General features: G+C 34.1%; 1 protein-coding gene across 6 annotated transcripts in view; it reads right to left on the reverse strand.

Moving 5' to 3' along the window:
* Positions 1-1,507: 1,507 nt before the first annotated feature.
* LOC109450674 (solute carrier organic anion transporter family member 1B3) overlaps positions 1,508-12,201 on the reverse strand; it is a 54,799-nt gene continuing 44,105 nt past the window's right edge. For 5 of the 6 annotated variants that reach the window (XM_074325952.1, XM_074325949.1, XM_074325950.1 and 2 more), the window contains 3 exons: positions 8,400-8,464; positions 5,447-5,564; positions 1,508-2,820 (listed from right to left, as the gene is read on the reverse strand). In XM_074325952.1, coding sequence (XP_074182053.1) covers positions 2,649-2,820; positions 5,447-5,564; positions 8,400-8,464 — 355 coding nt within the window. In that variant the 3' untranslated portion in view covers positions 1,508-2,648. Of the gene's footprint in view, positions 2,821-5,446; positions 5,565-8,399; positions 8,465-11,767; positions 11,864-12,201 lie in introns of those variants that run through there. The other variant, XR_012494036.1, reaches the window with a different exon arrangement.

Below are 12,201 nucleotides of genomic sequence, written 5' to 3' on the forward strand. Positions count from 1 at the left end.
AGCAAGAAACATCCTGGCCAAAGGCCCCATTGCATGGAAATGGATTGGAGTGTGAAAAATCTTCAGTCTGTACACGCAAGTCTTTCTTCATAGCAGGAAGGCATTCTTCCACAAAATCTTTGATTAATGTCTCCCTTCCAGATCTGATTTCTTCCTCAAAAATATCAGATTTCTCAGGTTGGTGCTTTTGTTTGTCCTCTTAATCATCTACTTTCTTTCACAATTTGCTCCTTTTTCTTCATATTTGCACAGATTTTCAAATGTAACTTCATCATTGATGTGATTTTTGACAATTGTCTTCTTTTAACCTTATCCAATATATATTTTGATTACATTCTTGCATTATTTTCAATCCTTGCAAGCTTTCTTTACCTTAGTCAGTTTTTCTTTACCTTATTCTTATGTTGAATTATTCCTCATTTTTTCCCCTAAGATTTGTATTCCTGTTTAATAAATGCCATTGAATTAAACATTAATATTTATTCTGGATTCTTTGATTCTGATATAGATCAAATAATCTGAGGCATATGTTTTAATGTTCTTTCCCTTACTGTATATATCACATTTATAAATAATAAATTTATCCTTTTAATTATTCATTTTATAACATTGTATAATTTAATTTTGTTAATGTTCTTCTTCCCCTTAAAGTGTAAGCTTCATGAAGTACTGCCCTTCTTTGTTTTTGTTTGCTATTATATTTTATTTTCCCTGACAGACATTTTACACTCAATAATTGTTGAATAACTAAATATTCAAGATGTTGCATTTATTTTCTTTGCAATATTTAAAAAAAGTCTTCATAATTTTCTTTTTATTTTTACAGAGACCAAATCCCAACAGACTTTTTACTTAGTAATCTAGCAAGGGGGTGGATTTTTGAAATTTCTGCCTGGTTGATTAATGAATCTTTTCTCAGGTCTACAACTTGAGAGTTGGTTGATATACTATATTACTTCCAGATTAATTCTCATATTCTAGCAAGCTTTCATATTGTGTGACTTTGCTATACTCAAGAATATTTTCTCCTATTCTGCAGTTTGTTTTCTGTATCTCTTTATCAAGCACTCTATATAGTTTTTTGTTTTGTTTTGTTTTGTTTTGTTTTGTTTTAATGGGGCTATGCAGGCTGTATCACAAATGCTTTGAATCAGAATCTCTAGGGTGGATGTAAGATTAGATTCTTAAAAAAAAAAAAAAAAGTTTCTTAGGTAACTCTGCTGCCAAAAAAAAAAGTTATTTTAACCTATAGAGAATAAACACTATAATTTCTAGTGTTCAATATAATAATGCTGCTTTCACTAGCAAATGCAACGTTCAAATATTTGTTCTCTATCACTTGACTTCTCTTGTCCTGCTCTTGGGGATGTGAAAGACCTCTCTTTTTGCACCAAAAACAAACAAATCAACACACACATAAAACCACACAACTGAGAGACAGTTCATAAGTTATCTGGTGTGGACTACACTTCTTCCAGAGAGCAGACAGACAAAATGAAGACACATCTTTTAAATGGGCTTTGCTGTCTCAAGTTTATGTCAGTTTTTCTTAATGCATTTCCATGGGCCCAAAAGAAACTTAATGCATTCTGTAATATGCTTTCTGACAAACACAGCTTGCACATTTTTTATTATTTCTATTTCTTCTGCAGTATTTTAATGGGAAGTTAGAAGAAGATGCATCAGGGGTTGCCAGATAAATTCAATTTTGAACTATACATGAATAAGATCTGTGAAAAATATGACTTAATATATGAATGACAGAATGTCATGATAGCATAAATCCTCCACAATACTAGACTTCAGGTTTGAATGACATAGTCCAAACCAGTTTGTTTGCTTGTTTGTTTATTTATTTATTTTTTAAAAAGGTATTAGGCTTTTCTCTTTATGTGGGCTACTAATTTCTCTCTTTTTTCACTTCTGCTTATTTTCTATGACTGTTTTATGCTCTCTTGTTTTGAGTTAGAAGTAGCTTTTCAGTGTAAAGTTTTCAAAAATTTTTAATTTTTGAATGTACAAATTTCTTTTTCTTTTTCAACATTTTTTATTAGTTTCAGATGCACAAAACAATGTAATAGATAGACATTTATCATTTATATCCCTCACACAGTGACAACTCGCCTCCCCCCATCAACTATCCCTCTGACATCGCACATAGCCATTATATTTCCACGGTGCCTATTCCTAATGCTATACTCCACTTCTTGTAACTGTATATATATATATATATATATATATATATATATATATATATAAATTGTAGTTGACATTTTAATGACTGGTTTTATTGAGTTACATTACCCAAGCAGATACTTTTTCTTTTATTACACATTAATCATACTTCTTACTTTAAATATGTGTGGTTCATATATTCTAACCTTTACCACAAATGCATAGTCTCATGCTAACAATGAGTACTCCCATTACTTATAATTTATAGTTTGTTTCACTGTTAGAAATTTATAGGTAATTCAATGTTCCATCATATGTAAAGAGTGTGGGACTTGTCAACAAAAGGACCATAAAATGCTCAAAAATAACATCCTACTGAATATACACAATTGTTTGTTGCGAACACAGAAATAAAGATGATTTTTCTCTCCTTACATATGTGTTTCACTGGCTGCTCTGGCAGAAGGTACAAACTATCCATCATTATTTAAGAATTCTAACTTTGCTTCATTCGCAGCTTTCCTTTCATTTTCTGATGCCTTGGTATCTTTTTCTTGATATTTTTTCTTCATAGCATAAATAAATACAATATACAAAATAAGTGTTAAGAATTTGAAGCTCTCAATCAAGCCCAAGTAGGTATTTCTGTGAAAAGAAAAAGTCAATTTTCATTTTTAAATTGTGTGAAATAATTTACAGTGCTCTCCAATATGTAGAGAGCTTAAAAGGAAAATAAAAACGATGTTTGAAATTATACGTAAAAATACTAAGGCAACAATTCTAGTGATTCTTTTTATTGAAGCATAAGGAGTTTTTGATTATTTTAAAAGGAATATTAAGCCACAGAAACTAAGGGTGGTTAATGATCTATGCCAGTGCTTTCCATATAGTAAGGTATATTTGGAATGCTTAACTTTCTCAAAGACCGATTAATTCATGTGTAGTATAACAAAGTATGAAGGGAATGAATTGAGTCAGATAATCAAATTGAATCTATTTAGATTGAACCAGAAGCTAATATTTAACTTATAGGCTAAATGCAGCCCAAAAGCCCCAGTAGTGTGGCCTACTAGAAGTATTTAACAAAACCACACCAAGTAACCTAGCACACATGGTCTAGTCCTGTGATTCTCAATTTTAGTTGCACATTAAAATCACCTGAGGAGATTTAAAAACTCCCATGCCCAGGCCACACCCCTTGACCAATTAAGTCAAAATCTCTGAAGGTGTGACACAGAAATTAATATTTTTTTAAAGCTCCTCAGGTGACTATAATGAGCAGGAAAGATTGATGACCACTAACCTAGTAGGTTAGGAAGCACTCACTGGCATCATGATATTGTTAACTAAATGTTGACAAGCTTTATGCAAAACCTATTTTGAATAATCATTAGGTTTAACTGAAGGTGAATGGAATTGATTATACAATTTTGACCTGTTTAAACTTAAGTTTATTAGCATTTCAGTGGGATCTGTGGTGTACCAAATATGATGAAAGAAATATTTTAAAAGTCTTCAAAAATATTTGCCTCATGTTTGGGTTATGTCAACTAGTAATATGCTAGTGTTAAACTTTTCAAAAATTCCGTTGCTATCAAGAAAAATTAATATAGGCTTCTGGTTATGTGACCATTATTGTGACAACTTGAATAAGTTGGGTTTAGACTTAGACTGGTAGCATAATATAGATTTCTATTCTTTGGATTGGGAATTGTTGATATTATTTGTCTTGCTATATAAAACTGATGAGTGATTATCTGGTTACCTCAAAATAATAAATCCAAAAAAAATAAAAAAGTAGCAATTTAACTTTTTGTTGGGTATTCATTGGTTAATGCACTGCTCTTTTTTAAAAAAATTCCACTTTAGACAATCTTCACAATTACTTTGCAAAGTACTTTAGGCAATGAACATGGCTGACCAAAGGGAACAATTATAAGGGCCATGAGTGATCTACAAAGTGCTAAAAGTTTTAAAGAGGAATAGCTATTTCCAGCTGGCTGGAATGGAATGGTACAAACTTTATGAAAGATCATATAGTTGGAATCATAAAGTATGTAGCTTTTTCAGACTGCTTTCTTTCACTTAGCAACGTGCACTTAAGTTTGTGCCTTGTGTTTTTGTAGCTTGATAGCTCATTTTCTTTATATTGCTGAATAATATTTTGTTGTATGAATGTACTGCAGTTTGCTTATCAATTTACCTACTGAAGTATATTTTGGTAGCTCCCATTTTTTTTTGGAATTATGAATAAAGTTGCTATAAACATTCATGTGCAGATTTGTTTCCAGCTCATTTGGGTAAATATCTAGGAGCACAATTGTTTGACTACACAGTAAGCCTATGTTTAGCTGTGTAAGAAACTGTCAGATTGTTTTCTAAGCTGGCTATAACATCTTGCATTCCCACCAGCAATGAAAGAGGGTTCCTGATGATCCACATCCTTGTCAGCATTTGGTGTTGTTTATTTTCAGGTTTTAAGAGCTCTTTATATATTTAGGACATTTGCCTTGAGTCTATGCTATAAGTTAAAACTTCTTTTTCCAGTTTATCTTGTCTTTGAACTTTGCTTAATATAAGGTTTAGGATACAGAGTTTTAAAAATATTTTATCAATTTTTTCTACTATGGTTTTGGGTCACACTTAGAAACACATTCCTGCTTCCTGGATAATTAAAAGAATCTCTATCACAATTTCTTCTAATACTTGTAGTTTCATATTTGTATATTTGATTAATCTACAATTAATTTTTATTTACAATTAAGGTGTTGCCAATATTTTTTTCTAGATAGCTATCAGGTTTTTCTTTATGAATAGAGGAGGATAGAAACCATTTTTCTGCTTTGTGCCCCATTGACCTATGACTAGAGCCCCAGTTGGCCATTTTGTATCTTCCAAGAGATGCCAGAGAACATCGAATATGTTTTGTTGTTGTTTAGTATTAGGAGAGTTTTGGGAAACAAAAAAGATTTTAGTATAAATCACACATCTTTTTGTTATTAGCAGTGTGGTTTTGAACAAGTTACTCATTTGCTTTAAATCTTAGTTTCTTCATATTTAAGGAAAAAGGAGAAAAAATATTTATTCTCTATTGTTTCTATAGGTATTAAAAATGAGATACCCGATGCCTGATACAACGTTAAATACAGTTCATTACATGATGGCTATAATTATTAATATTATTATTAAAGATATGACAATGATATCTCATCCTTTAAGATTAGAGTCAAAGGAAAAAATAAATTAATGAAATATATTAATGACTACTTACCCATATAATTTTGAATTATATATCCTACAAGACCCTTGCTTCCCAGAGTTGTTGATGGACCACTTCATACATGCTTTATCAATCAGAGCCCCAAAATATATGGGAGCTAGAATTCCCCCTGCAGCATGAGATGAGAAGATGTCAATCTAAGGAACACGTTTCACACGTAATGGGAGGATATTCTACATTGATACATCTTGGATTAAGTAAAAGTTAAACATTTTGGAGGACTCTTTTATTTTTTTGGCCTAAGTCTACTCAAGAATGGAGATTATTAGGAATCTCAGAAGCTCAAACCACATATAATAATAGCATAGACATCTTTTATCTATTTTCACCTGCCACCACACATAGGGAAGAAAGAACATCATATGCCGCTACACTCTGCTCTTCTTATAATGCTAATTAACTTCAGCCTGATTGGTAAAAAGGAGACTGTTGTTAATAAAACATGAACGTTATATTGGTTCATATGCAATGATTTTTAGGCAATCAGAGCTGGAGGATTGGGGGTAGACATAACTTCACAGGGCAAGGAAAAAGCTTTCAGCTCAACTGCTGCAAAGGCAAGAGATTTTTCAGCACTATTTTTAAGAAAATTAAAAGGTGAGTGTCCACACTAGGACGTCCTCCCTAAAAAAACCCAGGCCCGACTTCACAGAATGCTCGGGTCCTACCAGGTTGTCCTTTCTCAGCTCATCACTCCACTTCTACCTTCTTGATGTACTAGAGCCCACAGTCATTTTCTCTCCAAGGATTGTGTGCATTTTTACTACCCCTCTGACGCTGCCTGTGCTGTCAAATTAGGGCCCCTGGTTCTGAATTTTGTTTCTATTAATGTTTGATTACAATGATGCCTAGGTCTCCAGTCATCTGTGCCTAACCCAGTTTTTATTTGTGGTGTATGATTTTGCAGAATGTGAGATCATTCAGGAACACGTGCATTGCTGTATAGCTGACGTGCCCATCTGCTTTTACTGCTATTTTAATAAACTCTGAGATTGACTCCTAGTTCTAAGCATTGGTAATTTGGCCAAAATTTTAGGGACATGCCAGTAGAGATCTATATCTCAGATGGTGGAACACTGAAGTAATCATAATTTTACTTTGTTCTTTTTTGTATTTTGATAAGCAATTTTCAACTTTTATTTTTTTATATAAAAATGGTAATGATTCGTATTTTACAACTTTAGTGATTTCATTTACTTTTAATGAGTCTCAATTTTCTGAGAGTGAGAAATCTTAAAGGACAAAGGTCTGGTGTCTGAGGCCAATATATCTGAGGAAAACTGTTACTGAGAAAATGGGTGAGAAATTCACAGGTTTCAAAAAATCACATCCACCCTTTGAAAAATACGTCCCAATAATGTATTTCCCCCATATAATACCACTTGTTTGACCAAACTTATTGAATGAATGTTTTAGGTAACAAATTTGGTCTTAAATCACTACTGGAATTCAAAATTTTCAAATGACCTATTTTCCAAATACCTTTTTACAGTTTAATATAAACTATAGACCTTCCACAATTTACACATATATTGTATTAAAGACAATTGTTCCTGAATTGGTGGTTTGGTACTCAGTATGTATTTTTCCCATAGCAGCAGTTAGGTTCCATAATATAGGTGTCATATATTAGACATATCAAAATGGATTGCTCACAACTAGGATGACAAAATTCCTTTTTTCTATTTTATGTCTCTAGAAGAAGAACTTTCTTTTTTCTCAATCTCATTTCAGCATACCAGAAGGAGAACTGGCTCTCCAGATTCTATGTTCACCTGCAATCTTCTGTGGAATGGATTCTAGGACTAAGACATCCCCATTAGATCTGGAGATGAGAAACTGCCAGGATGAGCAGAGGCTGTGAGATTCGAGAAGCACAGAAGAGAAATATGGGATGAGAACTATAATGGAATCTTGTAGCATCTCCATCTTCTTCTTCTCTCTCATGTTCATTCTATTTCCTCTTTTGAGGATCTGTGGCCTTTTTTTAAAATATACTTCTTGGACAACTTCTCCATTGTAATTTGGTCATAGAGTTATGATTCTATCTTTTGCTTGCAAGAGTCCCAGGGAATGAGCCCTCCCACTTCCTTTGCCTTCTGCCATAAGCAGTTGCCTCCAGGCCATGATTAGTCTTCTACCCCAATCCCTGGATGAATGCTGCCCTTTACCTACTTCCCAGGAATAAGCATATTATGTTAATAGGTCTTATAAAGGGGGGATACATAGGAGTTAGGTTAGAAATTGTTACGCTAACAGGAGTCTGTGTGGTCTAAATGGCAACAAGAGAGAAAGGATAATTTCTTAAATTTTATACTAGTCACCTCATTTGAATATTTAGAAATAGGCCTTTAACCTCTAGAATCTACAGCCCTACTCTTTAACAGCAAAACTCATAATTTCCTGAGCTTTTTTTCATTCATATCACTCCTTACTCCAAGACGCTCAATTCTTTTAGTCCTCATTTCCTCTTGCATTTTTAACTTCTGATAAAAGTTAGCTGCCTCAGTCTTAGAGAACTAGACAGTGAGGCAGCAAAAGCCCACTTCTGTTGTTTCACAGTCTCAGCCTGACCAGATTCCCAGGCCTCCCAAGCTGTTTGGGCATTACCCTCCTCAGTGTAAAAGAAAGACTCTCCACACTGCCTAGGAGAAGAAATATTCCTAAGTAAAAAAACTTTGCAGACCACTTATCTTTGTGTCAGAAAGAGTGTAAAGAAAAGTATGATAATTTCTTGTTCTAGTTAAAGATGGTTAAACTAGAATTAGCAATTGGATTCTTTTAGGTCACATAGTTTTCCTCTGTCTCTTATTATTTATCATTTACCACAAAAATAGAAATGACTTTTACTTATACTTTTTTTCACTTTCTTAAAATTTGAAGTTAATTCCATTGAGACATGAAAATTCATATCTTGATGCTATAATCTGTATACTTATCATACCTAGTGCTCGTACAGTGAGTGACTGAAAACCCAACGCAAGTGATTTCAGTTCAGGTTGAACATTTCTGAAATAAAATAAAGGCAAAAAATCATTAAGTATTTCTAAAATACCAAACTGAGTTCAATAGTAAAACATTTCTCAGTATCATTGTTTTTCATGGTCAAATGAAAACTCTCAAGTGAATAGCTGACATTAAAGTTATATTTTCAGTTGTTCTAAAAGGAAAACATCTGAATAATAATTATTATTATTGTTATTATTTCCTTATTTACTTAATACATTACGATTTCAGTACAATTTAACAAACATTTTCACATTGGATACTTATGAAATCCTATGAGACAGTGGTTGGAACAGACTTTATAATGCCCATAAAGAAACTGATTTTGTGTCATCTCTTTAATTGACACAGGACATGAGTAGATACTTTAATCTAAGTCTCGATTTTATCAGAGCTCTTTTTACCATCTTATTTCTGTCATTGTTTTTAACAGAAAAGGTAAACACTATGATTCATGAAGTACATAATACTACTGGGGGGGTGTCAAAAATGTATCTGTATTTTAGTGTCTAATGTATTTTAATGTCATCTTAAAGGTAGCAAGTACATTTGTATCCTCTCTTAGAAATTAACTCACTTTTGCATTTAGAAAGTTATTTCTATAATTCCATTTTTCTTTGTTCAATGAGCAGGTGACACTACCATTCCTATGATAAGCTAATACATGAATTATCCATCAGCAACGGGGAAAAGGTGACTAAGGCTCAAAAATCCCGTTTTTACTGAAATATTGAATTAACAAAGGTTCATTATTTTCCTTGAACTGTTTGGATGACTGTATTTGTTCATAGAGATAATTAGACTTAGTTATTCAACAAACATTTGCTAAGTGCCTCCTAGACGATTCCACATTAGTTCTTGTTCTTGAGAATAAAGAGATAAATCATGTTTCATATCAACTAAGTGACTTAGATAAGTTATTTAACCTTTCTTAGCCTCAGTTTCCTTATCTCTGGGTCCCTGGACTAACTCCAACATGGTTTAGTTCATACTTTAATCACATCCAGTCTCCTATTCCTTTTCTATCACTGAAACTCTTCCATTTGATCCCCTGAAACTCAGCCTGTTAGCAGCAAAATCCTTATAGCCTACAATTTGAGCAACTCCTTTACTTCCTTGTTCTAAACAAAGCCTGGCTGCCCCCTGATAGCTCTTTCCATGCAACTCTCAACTTTCTCCAGTATCCTACCTATCACTGGGCCTGAAGTATAGGTGTCCTTCTTGTCTTTTTTTTTTTTTTTTTTAGTTAACCACTTCTAGACCTGAGTGCCTCCTCTGAAAGACCTCTAACTCCCCCCATGGGGTGCACCACCCTAATGTACCATTTCCTAACCTCCTTGTTGTAGTAGTGTCTACTGGCCAAAGAATTCTCCAGGTAATCTACCAAAAGAAAACAGTTTATTTGGGAAAAGAAAAAAAGAAATAAAACCACCAAGGAGTGTGAGCACACTCACAGGCTGGTCTTCTGTCTGGCCGCCCATGTGGAAAAAAGGTCCAGAGCCCAACATGGCTTCCCCCTTTATTCGCATCCCTTCCCTGGAAGCTACCACAGAGTTCAACAGAAAGTCAAGACTAGAGTTAACAAGGGGCCCAGCTCCACCCATAGTCCTCCCAGCTCTATGGTTAAGCATGTTAAGATGCCAGTTCACTTCTATCAGTAGCTACGGAGTTGATCTACCACTCCCATCATTCCTTGGTAATTTTAGTACCAGGCTTTCCGTCATTTTTTCCCAAACCTATTTCTGTCACTTTTCCTACTTATTTCAATATCTGTGTAGACCATCTTTCAAATGATCTGGCCTCTTGGTTTCTTGATCTCTTTACTCCATGGGTCTTACTTCCCCCACCCCATGGTCACGCCAATCAGTACACACTTCTCTGTTTCTCAGTTTTGAGCATCCCTTTCTTTATAACAACCTCTCATTTTTAATTTCACTCCCTCTAATAAACCATCTCTAAAAAACCTTAGCTCCACAAGGCTCTTCAGAACATTGACTCTCCCTGCCTTTTCATAGGTCATCTCCATTTCCATGTACTCACTTCCTTTCTCGCCATCATCTCTTATTATAATCACTCTTTTCTTATACCCTGGACTTTTTTGTCCCTCTCATCCTTTATTGTCCTAGACAAGTAAACATGCTTTCATTTAACATTAGCTTTTTCTGCATCTATATCCACAATGATACATTGGCTGGAGGAAATTATTTGAACATGCTGACTGGGCTCATTTCAAATTTGTAAGTACAAATCCCTGGGGTTTTCCAGTGTAATCTTACTTTATTTTACTAGTCTATTTTCCCAATTTATTCCCCTAGTCTTCAAGATTAGTAGCTCCCATTTTCTGATGTTATCTCTAACCTCTTCCTTTTTCCTTCCCACTTTTAGCTAATTACCTTGCTAAACAGAGGAAGTAGAAGTAATCAGGAGAGAATCTCAATACCCTCACATCACTAAAGCTACACATTTACCTGATTTTACCCACACAGACGACCTTCCCTTCTATTACAGAGTCAACTCTGTGCACTCTTTCACATCCCTTTTTATCTTACTCCTTCATTATTACTATCAACTTCCTTCATCTCTATTGTTTAATTCTAATCAGAATGAAACCATGTCATAATATTATAGCATTATCCGTAAACAGAACTCTTGATTCCACACTTGCTGACTAACCACACCTTTTGTCTGCTTCTTTTTAGAATACTACTCCTAAAAAAAAAAAAAAAAAAAAAAAAAAAAAATTCCTACTGGTTATCTGCACTTCGCTTTTTTGTACTTCCTCTCGATCCTTTCATGTCAAAGCAGACTTCCCCCTCTCATCTTCATACACTGCTTTTGTCAAGGCTAACAATGGCCAGCACATATCATATCCAATAGTTACTTCCTAGCCCTTAACTTCCATGACCTTCATTCCTTCTTCATACATTCTTAATTTGGGTTTTGGGACACTACTCTCTCTTGGTTTTTCTCCAGTCTCATAGGACCTCCTTCTCAGTTTTCTTTACTAGATTCTCCTTCTGTTATTGGTCTGTGAAGTTAGAGTGTCCAGGTCTTGGTCCTAGGATCTTGTATTCATCTGTCCTCAGTCCCTTGAAGGTCTCAAAAGTGCCATGAATTTAATACCATCTGTATGGTGCTGATTACAAAATTTATGTCTCTTACTCCAATATTTCTCCAGAATGTCAGACTGTAAAGATGACATTGTTACTGGATATCTCAGAATTATCAGAGATCAATTTCTTACTTCTCCACTTCCTCCAAATCTTCTCATCCCTAACCTTCCCCAATTTGTTCAGTAATACCCACCATCTTCCCAGAGGTAGGCCATAATCTTGGGATCATTCTTAAATTTTCATTTTTACATGCCACATTCAATCCATCAGCAAATCCTATTGATTTTGCCTTAAAAACAAAACAAAGACTGAGACTCAATAACTTCCTATGCTTTACAATCACCATCCTGAATCAAGCTTGTCTCCTGTGAAGAACTATTGGATAAAGAAGATGTGGTATATATACACAGTGTAACACTATTCTGCCATAAGAAAAGATGAAATAGTGCCATTTGTGACAACATGGATAGATCTTGAGATTATTATGCTAAGCAAAATAAGTCAGACAGAAAAAGTCGAGAACCACATGATTTCACTGATATGTGGGATATAAAACTGAAAGCAACAAAGGAACAAGACAAACAAGTAAAGAAACAAAAACTCATAGACATGAACAATAGTTTAGTG

The sequence above is a fragment of the Rhinolophus sinicus genome, linkage group LG02, assembly GCF_036562045.2.
Source record: "Rhinolophus sinicus isolate RSC01 linkage group LG02, ASM3656204v1, whole genome shotgun sequence".
Classification (NCBI taxonomy): Eukaryota; Metazoa; Chordata; class Mammalia; order Chiroptera; family Rhinolophidae; genus Rhinolophus; species Rhinolophus sinicus.